Source organism: Orcinus orca, chromosome 7 (assembly GCF_937001465.1).
Source record: "Orcinus orca chromosome 7, mOrcOrc1.1, whole genome shotgun sequence".
Lineage (NCBI taxonomy): Eukaryota > Metazoa > Chordata > Mammalia > Artiodactyla > Delphinidae > Orcinus > Orcinus orca.
The window spans coordinates 47,637,761-47,663,567 of NC_064565.1; the positions used below are offsets into that span (position 1 = coordinate 47,637,761).

At 37.5% G+C, this 25,807-nt stretch overlaps 2 protein-coding genes across 3 annotated transcripts in view; one reads left to right on the forward strand and one right to left on the reverse strand.

Annotated features, from left to right (window-relative positions):
• Positions 1-25,807, forward strand: part of PKP4 (plakophilin 4) — a 961,933-nt gene that overhangs the window by 502,684 nt on the left and 433,442 nt on the right. The gene's annotated exons all lie outside the window — the stretch shown is intronic.
• Positions 1-25,807, reverse strand: part of CCDC148 (coiled-coil domain containing 148) — a 338,775-nt gene that overhangs the window by 137,444 nt on the left and 175,524 nt on the right. For both annotated transcript variants that reach the window (XM_049712716.1, XM_004276786.3), the window contains exon 11: positions 2,896-3,036. In XM_049712716.1, coding sequence (XP_049568673.1) covers positions 2,896-3,036 — 141 coding nt within the window. The remainder of the gene's footprint in view (positions 1-2,895; positions 3,037-25,807) is intronic.

Genomic DNA, 25,807 nt, shown 5'->3' on the forward strand with positions numbered 1-25,807 from the left:
ACCAATGAAGGAAAATATTTGCAACTCATGTAACTGATAAAAAGAAATAATATTCAGAATTTATAAAGAACATCTATAGATTAAATAAAGAAAAAATAGACAATGGACAAGAAGCATGAATAAGCAATTCAGAGAGGAAGAAAACTGCCCAATAAACATGAGATTTCCAATCTCACAAGTGACCAGGAGAATCCAATTTAAAACACTGAGATACTGTTCCCATTTAGCATACTGGCAAAAGTCTAAAAGAATAGTTTTAATGTCTTATAAAGTAAAAAAAAAAAGTCTTATATAAAGTTGAAAACATACACATCCTGCAACATAGTGATTCCCACCCCAGGTACACCCTAGAGAAAGCTGTGCATACATGCCCTGGTCAATATGTACGAAGTGGCTGCTGCAGCACACTTTCAAGAACAGAACTTAAGAAACTTAAATGTTATCCACTAAAAGAAGGGATAAATGGTATCCTAGTTCTACAGTGGAACACTATATAGCCATTAAAAGAATAAACTAGCTCTCTGTGTATTAACATGGCTATATCTCAAAATGTAAGGGTAAATGGAGAAGTACATGCTGCAGAATAATAGTGTGGTAATATTCATGAGAGAAGTAAGAGAAATGAAATACATATTAAAATATGTTAAAAGCAATAGATAGCCTGAAAGATAACAATAAAATTCATGATGGAGATTGCCTTTGGTGTGGTAAGAAGGCAAATGGTTCTGAGTTAAGTCCTCAAAAGAAGACTTCAACTTTATCTATAAAATAAAATAAACCTGAAACAGAATGAAAATGTCAACAGTTTCAATGCTAGGTGATGAGTACTAATGTATTTATTACATCAATCTCTGTATTTTAAACTTTTTTTCTAAATGTAAGAAATAATTTTTAAAAGAAAATAAATAAAATAAAATATATGCCTCAGGCCCATACACTTTCAAGAGATTGACCATGAATTTGGCTTAGAGCTTAATTATTCCTTCCATCACTGTTTGTTTTGTTGTTGTTGTTTTGGTGTCAGGCCAAATTTCAAGCCAAATGTCAATAGCTTATCTGCAAGCTAATAAAGGTCTCTCTCTCATCTTTCAAAACACCTTTCTCTCATTTCCAGAAATCTAAGAGACTGAGGAGAAAACAGCAAGCAGTCTGTCTATCCATTCCTGTATAACCATGCCAATTCCCCAACTCAAATTTAATTTAACAATGAAATGCACTTACTTCAATTCTCAATACTTGAGTTACTAATTTGTGTATTCTTTCACTGTCTTTGTAAGTTCCCAGAAAGTGGAACTGTATCTAAATCTCTTTATATGGCACTTAAAATGACACTACATGCAAACAAATGCTTAAAAATACGGTACTTTTCATGATTATACTAATTCATAGAGAGGAAGGGCTATGAAAGGTGCCCAGGTAGATGACAAATCTCTAAGGATATGTAGTTTCATAATAGTTAATAATTGTTAAGTTTTCCCACAGAGATGTGTATAGTTCACCTATGTTATTTGAAACATGATTGATATTTATGAGTTTCTCTCTTGATGGGGACTTGATGAAATCACCCAACTTCCTTAGAAGTTAGACTGTAAATTATGTCTTCTTTGCAGCTTACTTTGTCAAAAATCATATAACTTCTCTACGTGTTGTTTTTTACACATGATGACTCTACACCAATTTGCTGATATAAGAGCACAAAACAAGCAAGAATAATGGCAACTGAAGTATAAAGTGCAGAAATCTGACTTCTAGCTAAAAAACCATAGTGCCTTTTTTTTCCCCTCATGTTTAATTTTAAAGGAAAAACTTCTAGACAAGAGCTTCATAAACCTGGTTGACCATATAAAGTATCAATTGTGTTCACAAAAGCAAAAATTTACTCATCAAGGACTGTGAATTAGTCATTCTTAGCACTTTAAGCAACTCCAAAAGAAAACATTTTACATATCATGCAGATCAAGCCAATACAGGTGTACAAGTTAATGGAAGTTCCTTTCATTATGTTATAGAGTTGATCATAAATTGCCTTTTGTGAATCATTTCCAAAGAAGTCATAAAATCTTAAAGAAAAATATTTTTTACTGTAAATTCTATCACTTTTGTGGTGTGGAAAAACAAAATATCTAAACAAATATCCCATATATTTTTAAAAAATCTCCTCTGAATATGTTTTACTTTCCACAGGTTGTCAGAAATCATTTTAAAGCTGTTAATAAGTGTTTTGGGGAATTCCCAGGTGGTCCAGTGGTTAGGACTCCACGCTTCCACTGCAGAGGGCATGGGTTCAACCCCTGGTTGGGGAACTAAGATTCCGCAAGCTGCATGGCACAGCCAAAAAAAAAAAATTTAAAAAAATAAGTGTTTTGATTAATATTTTGAAGGTTGGGAAACAAATGTTCGTTCAAAAGTAGATGATGAATTTGTATCAATATGAAAAACCAAACAATCTAACACATAATAAATCAAGAAGTAAATTCTTTAAAGGGCCTTTTGGTATTCTATGAATTGTACTGACCCCAGTATAATGTATTTTCCCAATAAGGACATCTTTTGATAGTCATTTGCTGTACTGCAGTCAACCAAAATGGTACCCCAGTACCTCTGGTTTTGCCACGTCCCTACTTAGTACACGATTTAACAACAATCACAAACCCTATCTTTTCTTTATCTACAGCATCTCTTCTAATCACATGTACTTGTGCTTGTGAAGGTCAATAAAGTGGGTTCTCCTCCATGTCTTTGAAGCTCAAATATATTTAAGCAAGACTCCACTAGAACCTTATGAATCTTTCTAAGAACTGCTTATGAGGATTCCATGCCAAACACCAAGGTCAATCAAATCTCAATCAGGCAATTAAACATTCATTCACACATTCACAGCAACAGTATAAATACTTTTTTTTTCTTCTCTTCTCTTTGTAACAATTCCTTCTTCTTCCACTGTTTCTCTTTCTCCTCTTCCTTTTCTCTCCTTCTGGCAGAAATTTCCATTTCCAGTCTTGCTACCTCTTCCTGGTGGGCTCGCCACTGAAGAACCTGAAATAGAAATTCATTCCAATAACTATACACACTCAAGTGATTTCACAGATCACAAGGAGACTAGGTTCTGAATCAAGCAGATGTCAAAGATTTTCCAAGTACACATTAAAATTCTGTGTGCACATGAGCGTGTGATGTATGTGCAAGATGTGTGTGTGTTAGTATTAAAAGGAGAAAGCAACTTTAAAATCACCTCATTCAGAGATTCTTCACTTGGATTCATGGAATGAAATCCTAAAGAGTCCGTGAACTGACTTCAAAGGATCTGTGAATTCTCATAAGTATTATGGGAAAGTTTTGTGTTTTTGCACAGCTGTGATTTTCTGGAACAATAGTTCCAGTTTCTGGTCAACAGTTTTCAAATGGTCCTAATATCCTAAAACTTTTAAGAACTACTGATATATTTCATCCTGATTTTTGTAAGTGAATAAAATGAGCCTGAATGAAGATGAAAAAAATGTTAAGACATTTAAAAGAAATTTCTGGGTACTGACAGGTGTTACTGGTAGAAGTATAATTGGCACAGCACTTCTAGAGGACACTGGGCAATATGTAAATACGTATCACAAGAGAAAACATGCATAGTCTTTGACCCACAACCCCACTTTGGGGAAGTTATTCAAAGAAGACAATCAACTGGACAAGTGCACAAAAATGTACCCATGAGGAATATTCACTGCAGTTCTGCTTAAACAGAAAAACTGGAAAGCGTCTAAGTGTCTGGCAACAAGAGATAGCTTAAATTAATTATGGTATCGTCATACAATGACTGCCATTGAAAAAGGATCTATATTTCCATATTCATCAACATAGAAAATATCCACAACATATTATTAGATGCAAAAAAGCAGGTGCAAAACCACATTTATAGTATGATCTCATTAATATAAATTATCATCCATGTATCTACACATAGAAAGAGATTTGGAAGGAGGTTTACCAAAACAATAATAATTGTTATCTCTGAATAGTAGCATTTCATGGAATTTTAAAAATTTATCCTTAAGCCTTTCTATGCCAAGTGACATTTTTACAATAAACATGTATTATCTTTGTAAGCAGTAAACCAATGAAACTAACAAAATAAAAACAAACACATGTTCCATGTACACACGTAGCTAACGAAGCAGAGAGGAGGGAGATGGAGAGGTATGCAGAAATTTTTTTTGGAAAAGGAAGAAACTAGCATTCTCAGTTTAATACCTCTTTGCCTTACATATTTGATATAAGCATGACTCATTATGGTAATATATAAAGTGAAAATTGAATAAATAAAATATCATAGAAATATGATGAGCTAAAATGACTAAATAGTTAAGCTCTTTTTGCACTTTCATTATTCAAAGTTTATTTTCTAAAAATATATTTTGCTCTATTTATCAAAATAACCAAGGAAATTCAGACCCTTGATTTTCAAGCACACTTAGGTTTCCCCATCTACTGCTTATCTTGGCCGTATTTATCTTCTTGTTTTGAACCCTGTTCCTAGAATAAGATCATCTATGCCTTCTGTCCTGACCTCCTACTTCCCAACTATTCCTTTCTGTACCCACCTTCCATCTGCAACATGCTATATCAAAATCAAGTGTCCTATCAAGTGCTACCAGGGATCACTCTCCTGAATACCTAAAGGATAGTTTTCGGTCCCTCTTTCCTTAACCTCATGGTTGGTACTTAACCCTGTCAACCATCTCTTCATGTTTAAAACTCTTTCCTTCCTTGGCTATAACACTGTTCTCCCCTGCTTCTCCACCAATGAATACTACCTTCTTCTCTTCTTCCTGCTTCTTGTGTCTACCCTATACGCAACTCTATTGCTATCCTTTCTCAACCTCAGCCTCTCTCTGTTCGTTATCTGATGTGCTCATCCTCTCCTATGAGTTAACCTATCACTTCTGTTGGTCTGACTCTAAAATGTACAATAGCAACTCTGCATTTTTGTCTGCAATCCCATCCTAACAAATGCTTAAAGACTTTGTTGTATGTATGTGCACCCAAAACACAACATTTCCAAAATTAAACTCGACTTCTTTAACTTTGCCATAGCTTCACACCAAGTCCTGTGCATCTGCCTCTTCTTTCAAACAATCTTGTTTGTTCTGTGAAACCACAAGTATCTCTGTAGTTTCCATTTTTATTACTATGTACATCTATCAACATGACTAATTCTTTACATTTTACCTATTACTTGAACAATCTTATATTTCTTAAGCTCAGATGGGCTTTTATTTATAACAAATCAGCTTCTAGACTACTGAATTTCCCTAAGCCACTTTGCTGTAATTTCCTAGTCCATCCAAAGTCTATGTGCCAAATGTATTTAGAACAATACCAGAAAGATCATGGGGTGATGTCAATTTCTCCAAATATGACCTAAATAATTTAGCTTTCTCACTTCCAACCAATGCCCTACTTTAACCTAGCTAATGTATAATCTCTAGGTAGGTTTTTTCCTGTGCCTTTCCTTATACCACCATTCTTGTCCTTAGCCTCATGGCGTGACCGAAACTATTCCCCCACCTGAAATGCCCTCTGTTCCCCCCTATTTCATAAAGTGCTTCTTGGTCCACCATGTGTCTCACATTTTCGATGAAACATTCTCCAACCCACACTCATCTCTCTTTTATTTCACTTACCATATGATAACTGTTCTCTAATCATTTTGAGCATAATGTTTCTATTTTCATTTAGAGCAGAGTCCATGATATATACATATTTTGTTTTCCCCTTATACTGTCTAGCAGAGTGCTAGCACATCATAGGTGCTCGATTAGTACCTATTTAATTTACCAAAATAACATTTTAAAGTGGAACCAAATAAATAAAAATAAATGATAGCATGAGAATATACCATATTGTAACACATAATGAAATAATGGATCCTCGTTCATGATCATCAATTGCTACTAAAAACTTCATTTTGACAGCTGATAGGAAACGTTATAATGGATGGATCAGGCTGACAACTGTTGAAAACGCTGAATAATCTTAACATCACAGAGAAACAAGCAGCCATTTTGGCATCCTGGTATAAGTATACAACATTCTCCTGAACCATTCTTGCCAAAATATGAAAATGAATATGATCAAATCTCTAGACCTATCTATCAGTTTACAGAAAATTCAGTCAATGGAAAAACACATTAAAGAACACTATGGGAATACAATCAGCAAAATTGAAATTTGAAAAACTTTCAAGGATTTAACAAATTACAAGGAAAAAAGAAGGAAGGGAAAATATGAGTTAAAAGAGATTTAAGAAACATTATCAGCCAAATGCAATATGTGGATAATATTTGGTTTCTGACTTGAATAAACCAAATGTAAAAAAATTTTGAAACAATTAGAGATATTTCAATATTGACTAATTAGTTGATACTATTATGGAAACTGTTAAAGCTTTTAGGTATGATCATAGTATGGTTATTTTTTTTAAAGAGTCTTTAATTTTAGAGATATATACTGAAATACATATGAAATGATATGATATTTGGGGATTTGCTAACTATTATCCAGTGGGCATGGGAGAGTACGTAAGGGTATTTGACTGATAAGCTGATAATTGTTGAAGTTGAGTAATGATAGATTTTGTATGTTTTTACATTTTTCCATACTAAAATTTTTGTAAAAAAACAAAATAAACCATAAAATATATGTCCAAAGAGATTTGTATAATAAAAGACTGTAGTCTCAAGGTTCTCAGACAATGAGACCAGAGATGCAGTGAACTAATGTAAAGAAAAATAGCATACATTCATCCTTTCCAAGTACTGAGACTATTTCTATAAATTTCAGTTGAAAGAAGTTTGTGTTTTGAAACTAGTCTTATCACCTTTTGATTTAAGACTAATTTATGGGAATTATCATTGAATGACCTCTGCACATGTGATGTCATATGATTTATGAAGCCAAATATAAGCAAACACTTATAACTGGTCAAGATTTCTGTTTAAAAAGGTAAGTATAGCAAGAAAATAACCAGATCAATAAAACTCAGGTAACCCAGTTTATCCAATTTACCCAATTGCCCTCCTTGTCATTTGCAAGTCTAAATGATGTTTCTCCTATTCTCCAGAAAAGATAAGATTATGGTAGTTTTTTAAATGGGGCACACACCATAAATCATGAAACAAATGCAAGTTTAGCAATCACAAAAGAACACTACCACAGTGGCAGTCAGGAGCGCATTATAAGGAAAGCATTATTTAGATTATTAACTACAGGACATTTTCCCAGTTCTTTAGTTAATACAGTCTTTGAATGAAACCTTAACCTAACAGAGAACAAATGAAGTTTAAAATATGTTCATCTGTTGCAAATAATAAATTAAGGATTTAAAATGAAAATGGTTAGTACTATTACATGTATCCCTTGCTCTTAATGTAAAAGTTAAATGGTTCAAGGGAAATTAATTAACATACATATTTTCAGGGTGAATAAAGTACTAGAAAAACACAAAATGAAACCCATGAAAACTTCAAAGGCAATAGTGGAAATTAACATCAAGGCAACAATATTAACACAATTTTACATCAAAATTGAAAGCTTTGAAAATAACTCTAAGTCGCGATGCAGTATAAAGGAAATGAGTATTGAACTGCTGGTCAGAATACCAGCTTTTTTGTATTCTCTCTGCCACTAACGGACAACAATGTTACTTTGAGCAAATGGCTAACCTAGTTTTCTTGCATGTTAAAGGAGAGGACTGGATCAGGTGAGTTCTATACTTTCTTTAAGTCCTAATATTCTGATTCTATTTTATATTTTCCTTACATAGAGAGACCACAATATGGCATGCTCTGCAATTGTCTTCTTCAAGCAAAATGAATTGCAATGAGGAACGTTAGTGTTTTATAAGCCTGTTAAATAATAACAGACAATTAAACATTAATTGTGAATTCTATCTGCCATTATTTATGGACCATTGTATCATGTGTGTTGTTTTATATGGGAAAAGTACCATTGACCAGTGCCTGTAACTGATGATTATAAAATATTAAAAACTGCCATATATGAGGCTTATTGTGTGCCAGGCCTATGCTTTATAAAGGCATTAAGCACATGGTGTGAAGTAATCCTTGAAACAAGCAAGCTATCTTCTTCACGCTTCATCTGGCTAACTTCTCCCTATCCTACTCAGCCCTAAGCTTAGTCATCATTTGCTCCAGGAAGCCTTCCCTAAGTTACCATGTTCAGGTCAGCTGCCTCTTCCCTACTTCCCTACTTCCCTAGCACCTTGTCCCTCTCCTGTATTACAGCACACATCAGCATGGAACCATGTGGATTTGCCTATATCTCACACTTGGCTACAAACTTCTTAAGGGCAGGGACCAGATTTGTTTTATTCATGGGCTCTCTCCAGAGCCTTGCATGGCATCTGGCACACAGTAAGGGTTCAAGAAATACTTGTTGGTAAATGCATGGAAAAGTCTCTGAGACTATGCCTGTCAGTTAGATTGACAGTATTTCCCTTTCTCCCCACTGGATTGGTCTTTGGAAAGAAAGGTACCCTCTTCAGACATGCTACCATTTTCTGATTCTTCCACCCTGTGATGACGGATCCTTGCTTTCCTGGTTATAGCTGTTTCCAGGATTCCCAAGCTCCACCTCTGATTGCCTCAGGGAAAATATCCAGAAAACCTTGTCAGGATTTTCAACAATGAATTCCTATTTCTAGCAATGTTAGAGGACGTGTCCAAAAAAGTGTCAAGCAAATCCTTTTCTGTCTTCTCCTTAAATGTTTCTATAAGCTTCTAAATTCAGTTCAGCTGAGTAAACTTCAAATTTTCATTTTATTAAATCTTCAACAGTGTGATAGTTCCATTAAATTTTGCACATGTCCCACCATTTTTCAATATTACTTAACTAAGCATTTTTATCTAATGTGTTCCATTTATGTTTAAACTCCACTCATGAAATACAGTACCTGTGATTTCACATACATTATTAAAGCTTTCTAAACTCTTCTTAGCATTTTTGCTTAGCAGAAAGATTTGGCTTTTCCTCTTGGTTTCACAATTGTCCCTTGGTTTCTTGGGTGACTTCATAAGTGCATTATTTATTTTGCAGTACGCGGGCCTCTCACTGCTGCGGCCTCTCCCGTCGCGGAGCACAGGCTCTGGACGCGCAGGCTCAGCGGCCATGGCCCACGGGCCCAGCCGCTCTGCGGCACGTGGGATCCTCCCGGACCGGGGCACGAACCCGCGTCTCCCGCATCGGCAGGCGGGCTCCCAACCACTGCGCCACCAGGGAAGCCCCATAAGTGCATTTTTTATCACCTCTCTTTGATAACTACTTTCCAGTTTCTGTGACTTTTTATCAGTCGTTTACAGAATCTCAATGATTATGCACTATTATCTTGACTGTTTCATGTCCTTTTCTTTTCAAATAAAATCTTGCAAAGTTTCATTTCATTGGGTCCCAGAGGGTCTTAACCTTAGTGTAAAACAAGACTTGCAGAGGAAGAAATAAACTAAATGTTAATAAGTAGAAAACTATCAACATATATTTTTTCCTAAGGGACAAAAGTTACAAACCTATCAGTCTCTTTTATTTACGAAGCTGACAAAGCCAGATTGTATAATGGAGACAGAAAATGGGGTTAACAGTCAGGAAATCACTTGCCTGCTGGCTATGAGATCTAGGGAAATCATTTCCCATTTCTGGGCCTCAAATCCTCTTTGAAAAATGAAAACTAAATCGGTTTTTCAAACAAAGGGTTACAACACATTAGTGGATAATGAAATAAATTTTATGGATGGGAACTAGCATTTCTTTATGGAAGAAAATATCAGAGAGCATCTCATGTCATTACAGTAATGCTGTTTCAAGAAATTTTAATTTCCATTGTGTGTATGCATCTGTGTGTGTGTGTGTGTGTGTGTGTGTTGTGTGTGTATTCATTTGTGATGTAAAATACATTTCTCACTGTAGGTCACAGTGAAAGAAGCTTGAAAAACACAGCAGGATGTTCTCTATAATCGCTTCCAATGCTGAGATTCTATGGCTCTCTGATATAAAGACCAAAGCTACTGTGTTGCCATCATTAAGCCACAGTCCTTATTCCTTCTATAATACAATCAACCCAGAAGCATGATGAGAGAACCCAGATTTTGAAGTCAGAAACCTTGAGTCCTACCCCTGTGACTTATTAATAGTATTCCCTGGGGTACATTGTTCAACCACCTGTAACTCCGGAATAATGTAAAATGGGATAACAATGACACACACCTTACAGGACTGTTGTGCAAATACCATCAATGTGCACAAGCCAGAAACTCAGGAATCATCCTGACACTGTCTGTCCCTGACGCTCCACATCTAATGCATTACCAAGTCCTGCAGACTGTGCATCCAACTATCACTTGCACCCACATTCGATTCTATCTTCAGGGCTCCCATCCTAGAGCTACCCAGATATATCCTGCATCCACTCTGGTTTCATTCCCTACCCACCCCCCTATCTCACTTCCTACACTTTCAATGGTTTCCAGCACTCTTGGGGTGAAGTCTGAACTCCGAACTATGGACTACAAGACCTCTAGGGTTTGGCCCTGGCCTATGTCTGCAGCCCCAACTCCTAACCTCATACCAATCACAGACTCACCCTCTTGCTCCAGGAGCCCTGGCCATCATCCAGCCCCTAAACAAGCCACATTTCCTCCAGCTACATGGATGTTGAACATGCCATTTCCTTTGCTTGGAATGCTCCTCCCCTCCTCTTTGCCTCATCTACACATTTTCCTAACCAATACTTAGTCCCAGATTTCAGCTCCAGTGTCTGTCAGGGAAGCCTTACCCACCCACCCTATAGGAGATAAAGCCCTCTAGCTGCATGCTCCCATATCATTGTTTACTTTTTCTTCAATGTACTTATCACAGTTTGAAATCAGACATTCAGTCCTGTGATTACATTACCAGTGTCTGTTACCCCACTAGACTGTGATCTCCATGAAGAAGGGACCATATCTGATTGGCTCACCATGGTATCTCCAGTGCCTTACACACCACCTGACACCTAATAGATGCTCAATAAATACATCTGAATGGGTGAATAAATGAGATAAGAAAGCATAAGTGCTACACAAATGTTTACTATATTCCTGGATTGCTGCAATTGCTTTCTACCTGACTTTCCGGACTTCAGTGTCATTTCGATTCAACCCATTCAGTAGATATTTGTCTATTGGATTTTCACATATTTTTGCTCCCTTACACATGATTCTAATAGCAGTGGCTTTGCATTTGCCACCATTTCAAGTGGCTCCTATGGCCATTTATTTATTTGGACATCACCTTATTCAAAGGAGGACTCAATCTTTTAAGGCATATGTGAACTTGACCTCACGCATATGACTTTATTTATTACTCCCCAGAGCAAATAGGCCAGACCGTCCTCTTCCTCCTGTCTCTTCCTCTCTTCTCTACTGCTACACACCCATGTTTATCTCTGTCACTGGCCTTTGCCCAAGAAGCCCTCACTCCTGCTCATCTGTCCTTCAAGGTCATTCAGGGCCCCTTCCTAATGACTTCTCCACCATTTGTCAATCCAATCTCTGATGTGCATCCTTGATAGTGTCTACAAATAGATGACATCCAAGCACTCTTTAACTACCTTGCTTTATTTTCATTCCACTTACCACTATATAAAATTATATTATTACCCTAAGATTTCTCAACAAAAGGAGAATTTTTTTCTTTCTCTTATATCTATATGAGATGATGGACAGCTAAACCTATTGTTTAGCTATTGTCATCATTTCCAATAAATGTAAATCAAACCATCGTGCTGTACACCTTAAACTTATACAGTGAGGTATGTCAATTATTTCTCAATAAAACTGGAAAATATTATATTATTGATCAGTTGATTTATTTTCTTATCATTGTTTCTCACTATACTTAAACTCCATGACAGCAGAGACTTGGCCTTCTTTACTTTCTAACCCCACTCCTGGAACAGTGCCTCACCCAAAGTAGGTGCTTAATGAATATTTCTTGGTTGAATGAGTAAGAATGGCTCTCATCAAAAAGATAAGAATTAATGAGTGTTGGAGAGGACGTGGAGAAAAGGGAACCCTTGTACACTGGTGGTGGGAATGTAAATTGGTGCAGCCACTACGGAAAACAGTATGGAGGTTCCCAAAAGATTAAAAATAGAACTTTCATACAATCCAGCAATTCCACTTCTGGGTATTTACCCAAAGGAAATGAAATCACTATCTTGAAAGATATCTATACCCCCAACTTTATTGCAGCTTTATTTAAAATAGCTGAGATGTGAAAACAACCCAAGTGTCCACTGACAGATGAATGGATAAAGAAAATGTGGTACACAAATACAATGGAATATTATTCAGCCATAAAAAAGAAAGAAAACCCTGCCATTTCCAACAACATGGATAGACCTTGAGAGCATTATGATAAGTGAAACAAGTCGACAGAGAAAGACAAATACTGTATGATCTCACATGTGGAATCTAAAACAAAAAACAAACCCAAAAATAAACTTTCAGATACAGAGAACAGATTGGTGGTTGCCAGAGACAGTGGCAGGGGGTGGGGAGTGTCAAAATGGGTGAAGGGGGTCAAAAGGCACAAGATTCCAGTTATAAGATAAGTCCTAGGGATATAATGTACAGCATAGTGACTATAGTTAACAATAATGTATTGTATGTTTGAAAACTGCTGAGAGGGTTAATCTTAAGAGCTCTCATCACAAGAGAAAAAAATAGTAATTACATGGGGTAGTGAATGTTACCTAAACTTATTGTGATAATCATTTCGTGCAATATATACATACTTCAAATCACTATACTGTATGCCTAAAATTAACACAAAATTATGTCAATTATATCTCAGATTTTAAAAAAGAAAGAAAAAAGGTTTTGTTAATTAGCCATTTCACATACATATCCCAGTTCTCAACTAGATTATATGCTTCTTATATTCTGAGGTCAAAGTTTAGACAATTTTTGTAATCTACAAAATCAACTACAATGCTAAATTCATAGAAGGTACTCTGTAAAAGTCATTATTAAAGATATCTGTGATCTAACAAACATCTTGCAAGAAAGTTGAGACAACTTTCTGCTGAGCCCTAAGTTTAATTTCAGTATCAGGGATTTTCCACAAAGCCACCAACCCCAGAAATGACTACACTTTTGATTCTGCAATTGGAGCTTTCTTATCTTGAGCTATGGTTAAAAATAAAATACAAATAAAATATTTAGCACATTTGCCTAATTAATGCAAGTGAAATAGATTACAGAAAGGATGACTTATCTAGAATCCTTTCCTATAATTAGGATGGTATGCTGTCTATAGGGAGAAAGAGGGAGATATGTATTATATAATGTAAATAAGTATTAGTAAACTATTTTTAAATTCATAGGTTTATACTAGCATAACCATACACCTCAAATCTCTGATATTTTTCCCTTAGAGTTATTATTTTAATGAATAAAACCTTAAGAGAAATGCTCATAGATCAGTAACCACTGGAATAGACTTTTTTTTTATGAGAATAAGATAATTTTGGAGCTATGAAATGGAGACCACTGCTGAGAACAAAAATTAAGGAAAGTGATTATAGAGTGTGATAAAAAATGATTACAGTTTATGGATTTCCTTAACTCATAGGACCCAAATAGGAAGCCATCAATGAGAATACTTTTCTTACTTATCAACACAGTTCTTTCTAGATATAGCACAGAATCAACAACAGATAATTTAAAGAACTTGGCAATACTTTTAATCTCTTCACACAAACTCATTACATCTTACTTATAAAGGGGGGCCAAGAAGAGAAGTGGAGATCACAAGAAGATTAACTGGGAAAAATCATAAAGTGACTTCCATTATCATCAGCAAAACCCCCCTTCACTTAGTATGTTATTCAGCAATAAATATTTCAAACTAGATATAGTGCATATTGATTTATGCGTATTGCCTGAATGCCTTCCTGCAGAAAGAACAGTCAGAACATATCAGAAAAAATAAGCAATATCTTCCTAGGGGAAAAATAAAAGCAATAGGAAAAAAGGGAGAAAGGGAAGATAAAAGGTAAGATGAAAAATTAAGGAAACATTATATGCATGCAAAGGGGGCTCACTCAGATGATTCCCAAAAATGCTAATGGAAGTTACAGACATCAATTCCCTGAGCATGCAGAAGATGATAAATCCTGTCACCTTGAACTTTTTCCAAATAGATACTAAGAAAGAGGCAGGATGCTATACTGATATTACAATATGTTCGTGGAGATGGGAAATCTTATTCTTTTCCATAAAGTCTTGGTAAACCTCTGAAATGAATGTTCTGAGCAGATAAAAAACTAGAACAATCTGCATTATTTTGAATTCATTTGTTTTATGTTCAAGATTGAACCAGTTTTGCTTCTAAATGACAACTCCACTGAAGCTTATTTATAAGTTCTTCCAATTTCCCCAACCTTCTAATTACTTATTCTGTATACATTTCTTGAAGGAATAGCTATGACCCCTTATAAAAAATTATATACTATTCAGCCAAGGAGACAACTCTGTCCTAATCCATAAAAACATATTAAACAGAAGATATAAAGCATGATGGTGTGAATCTAACTGCTACTTATGCCAGGAGATTTAGACATTTGAATTTGGTCTTTTAAGTCTATGTTCTACTGCAAGTTTCCTGCGTATAGATAATTACTCCCAGCTAGAAAAAAGATCCTATCTGTCATTACAGAGCTAATGTAACTGACCAATAATTCTATACATCATTATGTGCAAATGTCTTGGGGATTTTTTACATTTAAAACTGTTTTGCCTCTGGTGTTCCCAGGCTTTCCTTTTTGGTTCTTTCCTTTCCACTCAGCCCATTGGGCCTCCAGTACCATGAATGTGGTCACAACGCCCAATTCCATGGCTCTAGATCCATATTTCCAACTGCCAGCTGGGTAATCCACAGCCCTCTAAAAGCAATACATTCAAAGACAGAATCACTATCCTTCCTTCAGAACCTGTATTCCCTATCCAGGTTGATGGCATCATAGATCATCACCCCATTGCCCAAGCCAAGAGCCACTCTAGACTCCTTTCTCTCCAGTACCCTTCCCATTCTGTCACTAAATCCTCCTTAATATGTCTAGACTCCTTTATGACACCTCCAGCCCCAAAGCTACTAAGTTCAGTTAAACTTTCATCATCCTTTCCTAGACTTTGAGAATTAGTCCTAACTGGACTCCCCACTTTCAGATTTATCCCATGTCAATCCATCCTCCACATCATGCCTGAAAAATTCTTTTATAGTGAAAAATCTGATATTACTCCACTGCCTCAAGCCTTTCAATGGCTCCCCATTGTCTCCAGCAGAGGCATAAGTTCAAATATCTGTTGGGGCCAGGCAAATATCAAAAGCAAGGAAAGGGGGCTGGGTGTAAGACACCCAAGTGGTAGTAGGGACTGGACCCAGATGGACAGGCACATGCTCCACCCAAAGGCACCTAAGGAAGGCAGTTGCTTTTGACTCTCACCAGTTGTTGCCACATAGAAATGCAGGGTCCAGGTAACCAGATATTCCAATTCTTCAAGAGAATCTGGAAGTCTGGATTTGTATGCACATTTTCCAATATTTTAATGTTGAAAATACCCACATTTTTAAAAACAAATATATGAAGCCCCAATTTCATATTTAGGCTATCAGTTTTCAACTTCTCATCTACCAGATAGAATTCAAACTCTTAGCATGACATATCATTTCCCCCATTATCTATCAAAGAATATTCTTTCTTTACCCTCCCTATACCCAAACCATACTACTTGCACCTATAACAAACTACATGCAATTCTTTAAACATGCCATGCTGTTTTAGTTCCCCACGCCTTTGAATAATCTTTCCTACTTCTGAAATACCCTGATCCCCGACCCAGCTCTTGTTTTAGTAGGAAATTGTTATTCACTTTTCCAGTCTTAGCTCAAGCATCTCTTTCTCTGGAAAGTCTTCCTGGATCCAGTCACGATAAGACAATTATCTTTGGTGTCACCACCACCTCTAGGACATAACCATATGACTCACCAGTCCTACTGGTATGTATCCAAGTGAATTAATAGAATTACTATAAAATTAATCTTACTAAATTGAAATCATTTATTTTAAAGTTGCCTCCTCTATCAGACAAGGGACCTCTTTTAGAGCAAAGACTTATTTCAGCTTTTTACATCTATTCTCAGCCCACAGCCTATTTAGTAAATACATAATAGTATTAGAACTAAATAGGAGATAAGAGACTTGTGCCATTTTCCCCAGTTGATAACAAAGTATTAATAGGAAAACAAGATCTTCACTGACGTCTGAAAGAACTAAATTTTGCTTTCATATAAGTAGAACAGCTTCAGCTTTAACTGAAAAATACTTTAACCTGCCTCTTCTCCTAGGCTGGTCAGTCCTTCACTCGTTATGCAGTGGCTTCAGGCCTATTTACTGTCTCTTGACCCTGTAAGTTTTGCCTTTTCCAGTTTTATATAAAAGGGATTATACAGCAGTAGTCTTTGGGCTTGGCTTCTTTCACTTAGCATAACGCACCTGAGATTCACCCATGTTGTTGCACGTACAGAAGTTGATTCCTTTGTGTTGTTGGGAAACATGCTGTTGCGTGGATGCACCACAGATTGTTTATCCACCCACTAGTTTTAGGACATTTGGGTTGTTTCCAGTTTTTGGCGATTACAATTAAGCTGTTTATAAACATTTGCTGCAGGTTTTTGTATAAACATAAGTTTTCATTTCATTCAGATACATACGCAGTAGGATTGCTGAGTCATATGGTTAAGCGTAAGTTTAACTTTATAATTGTCAAACTATTTTTCCAAAGTGGCTGTACCATCCTGCAGTTCCGTCAGTAACGTATGAGAGTTCCAGTTGCTTCACGTTCTCACTGGAACATGATATTGTCAGATTTCTGGATAGTCAGGTTTTGGGGGGGAGTATGAGTGGTTGAAGCCATTCTAACAGAAGTGTAGCAGTTTATCATTGTGGTTTCAGTTTGCCTGACCTCTTCTAAATCATTTTTTCTTCACTCTTCTTTATTAGTTGCTATTATCAGACATCTCTCTGTCCCACCTCATACCCTCTTGGCCAACCATTTGACTGTAGCTGTTGTGGCAACCAGCTGCTCACAGGTAGGACCTGAAAGCAGCTCAACCTCACCTCACTTCCACCATGTATCTCACACTTTCTGCCCCATGGCTTCTCTGTCCCCACCCCACATGTGAAATATGTGTAAAAACCTTCTCGTTCTGATGCATGTATAAACCTAGAAAGGCAAGAAAGTTTACACTCTAATGGACAACTCTTGACCAATGGTGAATTGAAGCTGGTGAATACATACTCCTCCCCTTGGAAGGATAGTTCCATTCCTTGGAAGAATAGTTCTAAGACATTTTCTCTATGGTGCCTCACAAGATTCCTCAGTAGAAATGAACACAGACTAACATTATGTTGCCCACAGTGGTGATCAGCAAAATAATAATATATCCTAGGCATGGCTTTCCCTCCTTTCTTGTTTGACTCCTTCAAAGCCCCTACTTTTCTTCCTTGAGGTCACTTTCCAAAATAAATTACCTGCACACAAGCCCTTATCTTGGTTCCTGCCTTAGGTGGTATACAGGCTAAGTCACCTTTGGAAAGTATCTCAGCTCAAAGGGGAAGTAAATAACAGAACAGAGCAGAACCTATGCTGCTACTCTCCATAAAGGACACATTTTTTTTCCTCTTTGGTGAGTACTATATTTAGGCATGTCTCCTAGCATGAGATATAAGACTGCAAAGTTATATGACTAAACTGTTGGATTTTTAATACTTAAATGTCTCTTTAATTAGAACCTTAAGGAGATATATGAAGATAGTATTTTAAATTTATTGAAAACAATAAAATATTAATGTCAACTTGTTAAACATAATACTTATTTTCAGTTTTTAAAATATTTTTTCTATTTTTTAAAATTAATCAATTAATTTATTTTTGGCTGCGTTGGGTCTTCGTTGCTGCGCGCAGACTTTCTCTAGCTGCGGTGAGAGGAGTCTGCTCTTCGTTGCGGTGCACGGGCTTCTCATTGCAGTGGCTTCTCTTGTTGCGTAGCACGGGCTCTAGGTGCACGGGCTTGAGTAGTTGTGGCACGTGGGCTTCAGTAGTTGTGGCACATGGGCTCAGTAGTTATGGCTCCGAGCTCTAGAGCGCAGGCTCAGTAGTTGTGGTACATGGGCTTAGTTGCTCTGCGGCATGGGGGATCTTCCCATGCCAGGGCTCGAACCCGTGTCCCCTACAATGGCAGGTGGATTCTTAACCACTGCACCACCAGGGAAGTCCCAAAACATTAATACTTAACTTTTATTCTTCACTAAAGTAATTTTTAAATTTGCATTTTACTTGCACATTTTGTGACAGAGCCTCATTGGAGTGACATGGAAAACTACTGAGGTGGCTTGCCTAGGTGTAGTCTCTTACTCGAGGGAGCTTTACTCTGTACAAGGGTTCACACCAGGTCTGGAGAGAGGACATGAGTGACAGTGACTCTTGTGTCATTTAGAACAGAAGCAAATAACAAAGGAAAGGATTACTTTATTTTATACGAGGAACAGTGTCCTTGATCCTGATAACTCTAGGTTACTAAAGCTATACTCAAGTGTCTCCAATAAAGCTTACCTCTAAGAAATGTCCATAGAGGGAACTATTAATAGGTAAACTTGGGATCTTGTAAAGGATTGTATTATTATTATCGTGTTTGACAACAGATATCACTTTTCTGGTTGTGCATACAAAAGTTTTGTTAGCAAGCAGAAAAAATCTAGTCTATTCAGAAGGATAGATTTCTCAATTTTCTTGATGACAATACAGGTATAACTCAACTCTCTGGCACGTATACATTACATATATGTGCTGATTACATCTATGGGCACTCTTTGTGTGGTGTTCTTTTTCCTATTGTGGAAGCACCCTTAGTATTTTCATAAAAGGTAAAAGGTGACATGTTGGTAGACAGAAGTCACATGTGTGTACTCTTAGAGGATAATCCTGGATTTCATTCACATAGATGAACGGTAGAGAAAAAGCTCCTGGGATAAATGAGCAATTCAGGTTGGATGTGATTTCAGATTAAAATGTTTAAGAGAAAATTATACAAATAACTGCTTAGTGTTTACAATAATCAAGCATTGTAAACATTTACAACATCCTGCCTTTGTGAAACAGATCTATCCTGTTTCAGCATAATCATCATCACCTTCACTTTCACCAACAGAATTAATGATGCAGATTTTTAAAGTTAATAAGCTATTCTGAGGGTTTTATGTGTACTCTTCTAAATCTTTTAGATAATAATTCACCAGTATATGAGTAGCTTGCAATACATCTATTTCCTTATACTGAAATCAGATAAAATGTTGTCTGCTGACTATTTTCATTTAGGGATATAACTATCATTTAAACAACATGCCTTAAAACCAAACACAGTGATTTTGTCACAGAAGTAAATTGTTCGTCTTGCCTTCTGAGATGGCCCGCACCCTGTCTGTGGAGTGTGTTTCTCCCATGGCCCCTCTCACTTTCCGAGACGTCCCCATGCCCTGGGCCGCTCTCGCCTTTTGAGACAGACCTTATTCTGTCTATGGAATGTATATCCCTCTAAATAAATCCACTTCTTACCTAAAAAAAAAAAAGGTAAATTGTCCTTTTCGTTTCTCTGTTTCCCTAAACGCTCCAGATTAGAAAGCTCAGGCATCTTACATCCTCTTTGCCTCCCTATAGTAAATTAACTTCTATTAATTCATCCTTTGTTTTATTTGATTCTTCTTCTCCATTCCCTCTCCTCCTATCCAGGTTCAAAAGGCTAGGCTGATGCTCAGCTTGTTACTGGCAGGGCCAATTATCAGTGAGCTCTGAGGAGACATGAACATTACCTGACAACCTTAAATACAGCATTCCGAGAGGTTTTCATAAGATTTATAGGGGAAATTTCTGGGGGAAGTACAAAGAGCTATAGCTCCACTTGAGACTTACGAATGATCTTGGAACAATCACAGGGACAAGCAGAGCATGTGCTAGAGATGGAGACAAATATATGGGTCCTAAATGCAAGTTGGTCTCCTTGATGGAGGAGAAGGCTTTGGTAATTCCTTTCTACACCTCTGGTTTATAGAAGGTGAAGTATAGTTTTTGGATGAATGGAATAAATTATCCTTAAATGAAATTCAAAAAGAAAAAGAGTACAACTACTGCCCATTCTTTGGCAATTCTTATCTTTGACATAGATAAGAAAAAAGAGAAACTCTGTAATGCCTCAACTATATATCAGGCATGAAACTCCCCAGGCAAGGTGGACTCACACCTTCTGATGAAGCTGCAGAAGCCCTGCCCCAGAGAGTACAACACGTAGTGCTTGTGCCAGGATGGATGTGCCGTACTTATTGCAGAGGATGGGGCAGCTGAGTGCAAGTTCCATTTGGGAAATTAACCTTCCTGGAGTATCCAGTCAAGGTTCAAGGAGAGCTTGCCTAGAATCGGGCACACACCCCCCCACACACACACTTCTTCTCTTTCACTGGGAAAGAATGAAACAATAAAATCCAAAATGTACCTCTTGGACCTTAAAAACTTGTAATCACAAATTGAAGCCTTGGAGACACAAAAGGTAGATTAATTTTTTCTTCTAATTAAAGGTCATGACTTTGGAAGAGGCTGGAGAATGTGAGAAGTAAACAGCTGGCTCCGAAAAAGTATTAAGAAGATTTGCTTTCTGCACTGTAAGTTATGATTCTAGATTGGCAAGCTCCTAGACGAGCATTTTATAAAGATCAGGAAGAAAATTTTGGCCAGAGTCATACAGATCTGACATAGAAGATGTCAACCTAAAAGCAAATGAAGATGGGTAAAAAAAGTGTACATGATGGTGACAACAGGCATGGTATACAGAGACCAACAGTGAAGGAGGTATTTGATGATTATCAGTAATAATTAACAATATAGCCCCAATGTACCCATACCTCTTCAACCTATGACTACAAATGAAGTCACATTAGCATTTGTGCCTGACTCCTCAACCCACTGTAAAGTGTCCCCAAGTGTTTCTGGGGATTAACAGAGCGTGTACCAACAACTACATGTCTGATGGGCATTTGCTTCTCTCTTAGACCTCGGGGGAGGATCTGCCATCTCTACTTTGCATCCACTAAGTCCTCAGCTCTTACAGAGGCTCTTCTTAAATGTCACCACTGGTGCTTGCAAAGCTACCAAACTCTAGAGGTGCTAACCAGTCCTGCATTGCCTCTAGTCTTTAGTGCCACATTGATTCTGGGTTCCTTACAGGAATGAGTCATGCTCATCACTACCTATTTCAAAGGACTCAGATGCAGTACCATCCCTCCATCATTACCTCTCATGCGTTTGTCTCAGGCACCTGAATACGTGAATAGATACATGGCATAAAATTAGAGGATCTATTTAGGCTCATCAGGATCTACCTTGCTCTACTACCTCCTGAAAAATATGACAAGTCCCTTGGAGAGGATTCCAACCCCAGTCACTTGCTCTTTCTCAGAGAAGGAAATAGTGTTTTCTCTGCAGTTCCCTGGACCTTGCTCTGGGCTCAGACCCTAAGGTTGCTGGCTTCCATGGCTAAGTTCCAGGAGAGCAGTTACTCCAATATACAGATGACCCCATGCTAGGATTTATGAAGTCTTACACGGGACATCAAGATTTTAATGGACTATCCCTGGATGTCACTAGCCTCTGGATACAAATGAAGTCTAGGCTCTGACTATTCAACTTGTGATCCATGGACCAGCAGCATAGGCATCACCTGGGAGCTCATTAGAAAAGCATAGGCTCAGACTCTACCCCAGAATGAGCAGCTTCAGGAGATCTCCAGGTGATTCATGTTTATATTAAAGTATGAAAAGATAATATTATAAACTATATCACCAAATTTTGCCATTTTAGAAAATTACATCACTGACAGTAATACTGTTAAAGGATTAGAGTTGTGAATACACACATCCATATGCATCTGCATCTGCAGCCCTCACAGTCACTGTGATTCTACTCACGGGTGTAAGCATCTGATCACTGTGTCTTCTGGTGGTGTTACACTCAAACATGTACACATTGAAATACATATTATGTTATACAAAATTATTTTATTTCACTTCCCTTTTACATTATTGTTAGGATACTATATTGATTTTATTTTCAAGGTGTGTGTGTGCATGTTGATTGTATTTTCTATGGATTTCATTTTGGGAGAGTAAATGAGATATTATAGAATATTTGTTGCAAATAGGAGGCACTGGGTCTGAGGACAATGACAACCACTGCCAAGGGTCACAGGAAGCCTTTCACGGATTTTAAGCAGAGGAGTAACATGGTCAGATGTTTTGATTCAGCTAGATAATTCTGGAGGCTGTTTGGAAAACAGATTTAGGGTCATATGGCTGGTGTTAGAGGAATCAATACGGGACACTGCGACTACAGTCCAGGTGAGTGTCAGGAGTGGCCACAGACTAGAAGAAAAACTGGACAGAAAGGATTCTCAGAAGCAAGGATGAAAGGATTTCAGGAAGAAAGGGGCAAGTCAACAGATTCAAATGTACTTATAGGAATTATGTAAATTAGTAGCTAGGTGGCCATAAAGAATGCATGCACAGCTGTGAACAAACAAAGCCAATTAACTTTGCCTTGGCGTAAGTGTTGGAGGGAAATGAACATGGAAAAGAAGAAAGAGCAAGAAATGTTTTATTGGCTTCCTCTGGGCAGCATTTCCCCTTTTATTCCTATGTCCCTGCAAATGATCCTGTAGCCTTTAGGAAATGGCATTGCTAAGAAACTGCAGAATGAATTCTAGTCCTAAATCAAATGCCAAATACGTCACTTCTGGCAGGCCAATTTTCTGTGACTCAATGTTCTTATCCGTGGCTTAGGGATAATAATTTGTCCTCTCTCAGAAGATAGCTTTGGTGACAGAAAAATATATCTCAAAATACTTTGAAAATTAAGGAAGATAACTAAATTATGATTGTTTTATTGTTAGATTTAGACAATATAATAGGTTTCCATTCAGAGCATCTGTATGCACAAGTGGGAGCCACACCATTCATTTCTAGGTAGTAATTAGTTTTTTCCTTTCTCAAAAAAGAAAGAAAGAACTTTCTGATATTAACACTTCTCTATGGCTTCATACTAGGGAATTTATGTGAACAAAGGGGCCTAATAATTCTTTGACTTTTGAAGTCTCTTTTTTTCTAAAATCCCTGTCAATCTAATTTTATAATCAAAGTATATTCTTTGGAGACCTTTGATGACAGCTGGAGGTCAGAGTTACTGTTCGTTATATTTACTCAAAGTATTTTGTAAAAGATTCTTGATAAGGAAATTTTAAACTGAAAAAAATCTCTGGAGAAATGATTACTCTAGGGAAGTGTAAGTAGTCATGATGACTCTGAGCATAGTCTGGTGAGCATTTTGCTGGCAACGGAAGTTCCAGACAGAATCACCCACCTACTCCATCAGCAGTACTTGTCAGTACCGAAAAAAGTTTAGAGCCTGAGCATCTATTCACTTCAAAATTAAAGAACTGCCATTATACATATAGATTTCTTGACAGGCTCTCTTTTTATAGAAATAAATGTCTAATATCTCTTTTTCAAAAAGTAAATTGACTTAGTTAAATAAAAGGATGAACATGTTAAATTGCGATATTTAGTTATAAATTATTTATCTGACTTGAAGCTTTCCAAAAGTCTTATCAGGCCAGGATGAGGCACTAGAAATTTACTGAGTTTCTGTTCAAAACAGCCGCATTCTGCCACTGAGCCAACTTTAAGACTGAACATAAAGTTTTATATTAGGTGAGCTGAAACCCCATTCAGACACACAAAATGGCATTTCCATTATCACTCGAGAAGACTTCTCTCAGCTGTATGAAATACTGTGAGAGATTGGTTCAAGATGGCGGAGTAGAAAGACGTGAACTCACTCCCTCTTGCGAGAGCACCGGAATCACAACTAACTGCTGAGCAAAAGTCAACAGGAAGACACTGGAACTCACCAAAAAAGATACCCCACATCCAAAGACAAAGGAGAAGCCACAATGAGACGGCAGAAGGGGCACAATCACAATAAAATCAAATCTCATAACCGCTGGGTGGGTGACTCACAAACTGGAAAACAATTATACCACAGAAGCCCAGCCACTGCAGTGAAGGTTCTAAGCCCCACATCAGGCTTCACAACCTGGGGGTCCAGCAACATGAGGAAGAATTCCCAGAGAATTAGACTTTGACGGCTAGTGGGATTTGATTGTAGCCCTTTGACAGGACTGGAGGAAACAGAGACTTCACTCTTGGAGGGCACACACAAAGTAGTGTGTGCATCAGCACCCAGGGGCAAGGAGCAATGACCCCATAGGAGACTGAACCAGACCTACCTGCTGGTAATGGAGGGTCTCCTGCAGAGGCGGGGGTGGCTGTGGCTCACCACAGGGACGGAAATGCTGGCAGCGGAAATTCTGGGAAGTGCTCCTTGGCATGAGCCTTCCCGGAGTCCACCATTAGCCCCACCAAAGAGCCTGTAGCCTTCAGTGCTGGGTCACTTCAGGCCAAACAACCAACAGGGAGGAAACTCAGCCCCACACAACAACAGACAAGTGGATTAAAGTTTTACTGAGCTCTGCCCACCAGAGCAACACCCAGCTCTACCCACCACCAGTCCCTCCGATCAAGAAGCTTGCACAAGCCTCTTAGATAGCCACATCCACCAGAGGTTAGACAGCAGAAGCAAGATGAACTACAATCCTGCAGCCTGTGGAATGAAAACCACATTCACAGATAGACAAAATGAAAAGGCAGGGGACTATGTCCCAGATGAAGGAACAAGATAAAACCCCAGAAAAACAACTAAATGAAGTGGAGATAGGCAACCTTCCAGAAAAAGAATTCAGAATAATGATAGTGAAGATGATCCAGGACCTCAGAAAAGGAATGGAAGCAAAGATCAAGAAGATGCAAGAAATGCTTAACAAAGACCTAGAAGACTTAAAGAACAAACACCTAGAAGAATGAAAGAACAAACAAGCAGAGATGAATAATACAATAACTGAAATGAAAAATACACTAGAAGGAATCAATAGCAGAATAACTGAGGCAGAAGAATGGAGAAGTTACCCAGAAGACAGAATGGTGGAATTCACGGCCATGGAAAGAATAAAGAAAAAAGAATGAAAAGAAATGAAGACAGTCTAAGAGACCTCTGGGACAACATTAAATACACCAACATTTGCATTATAGGGTCCCAGAAGGAGAAGAGAGAAAGGACCTGAGAAAATATTTAAACAGATTATAGTCAAAAACTTCCTTAACATGGGAAATGAAATAGACACCCAAGTCCAGGAAGCCCAGAGAGTCCCAGGCAAGATAAACCCAAGAAGAAATACACTGAGACACACAGTAATCAAACTGACAAAAATTAAACATGAAGAAAAATTATTAAAAGCAACAAGGGAAAAAAGACAAATAACGTAAAAGGGAACTCTCATAAGATTAACACCTGATTTCTCAACAGAAACTATACAAGCCTGAAAGGAGTAGCACAACATACTTAAAGTAATGAAGGGAAAGGACCTACAACCAAGATTACTCTACCTGGTAAGATCTCACTCAGATTCAACAGAGAAATCAAAAGCTTTACAGACAAGCAAAAGCTAAGAGAATTCAGCACCACCAAACCAGCTCTACAACAAA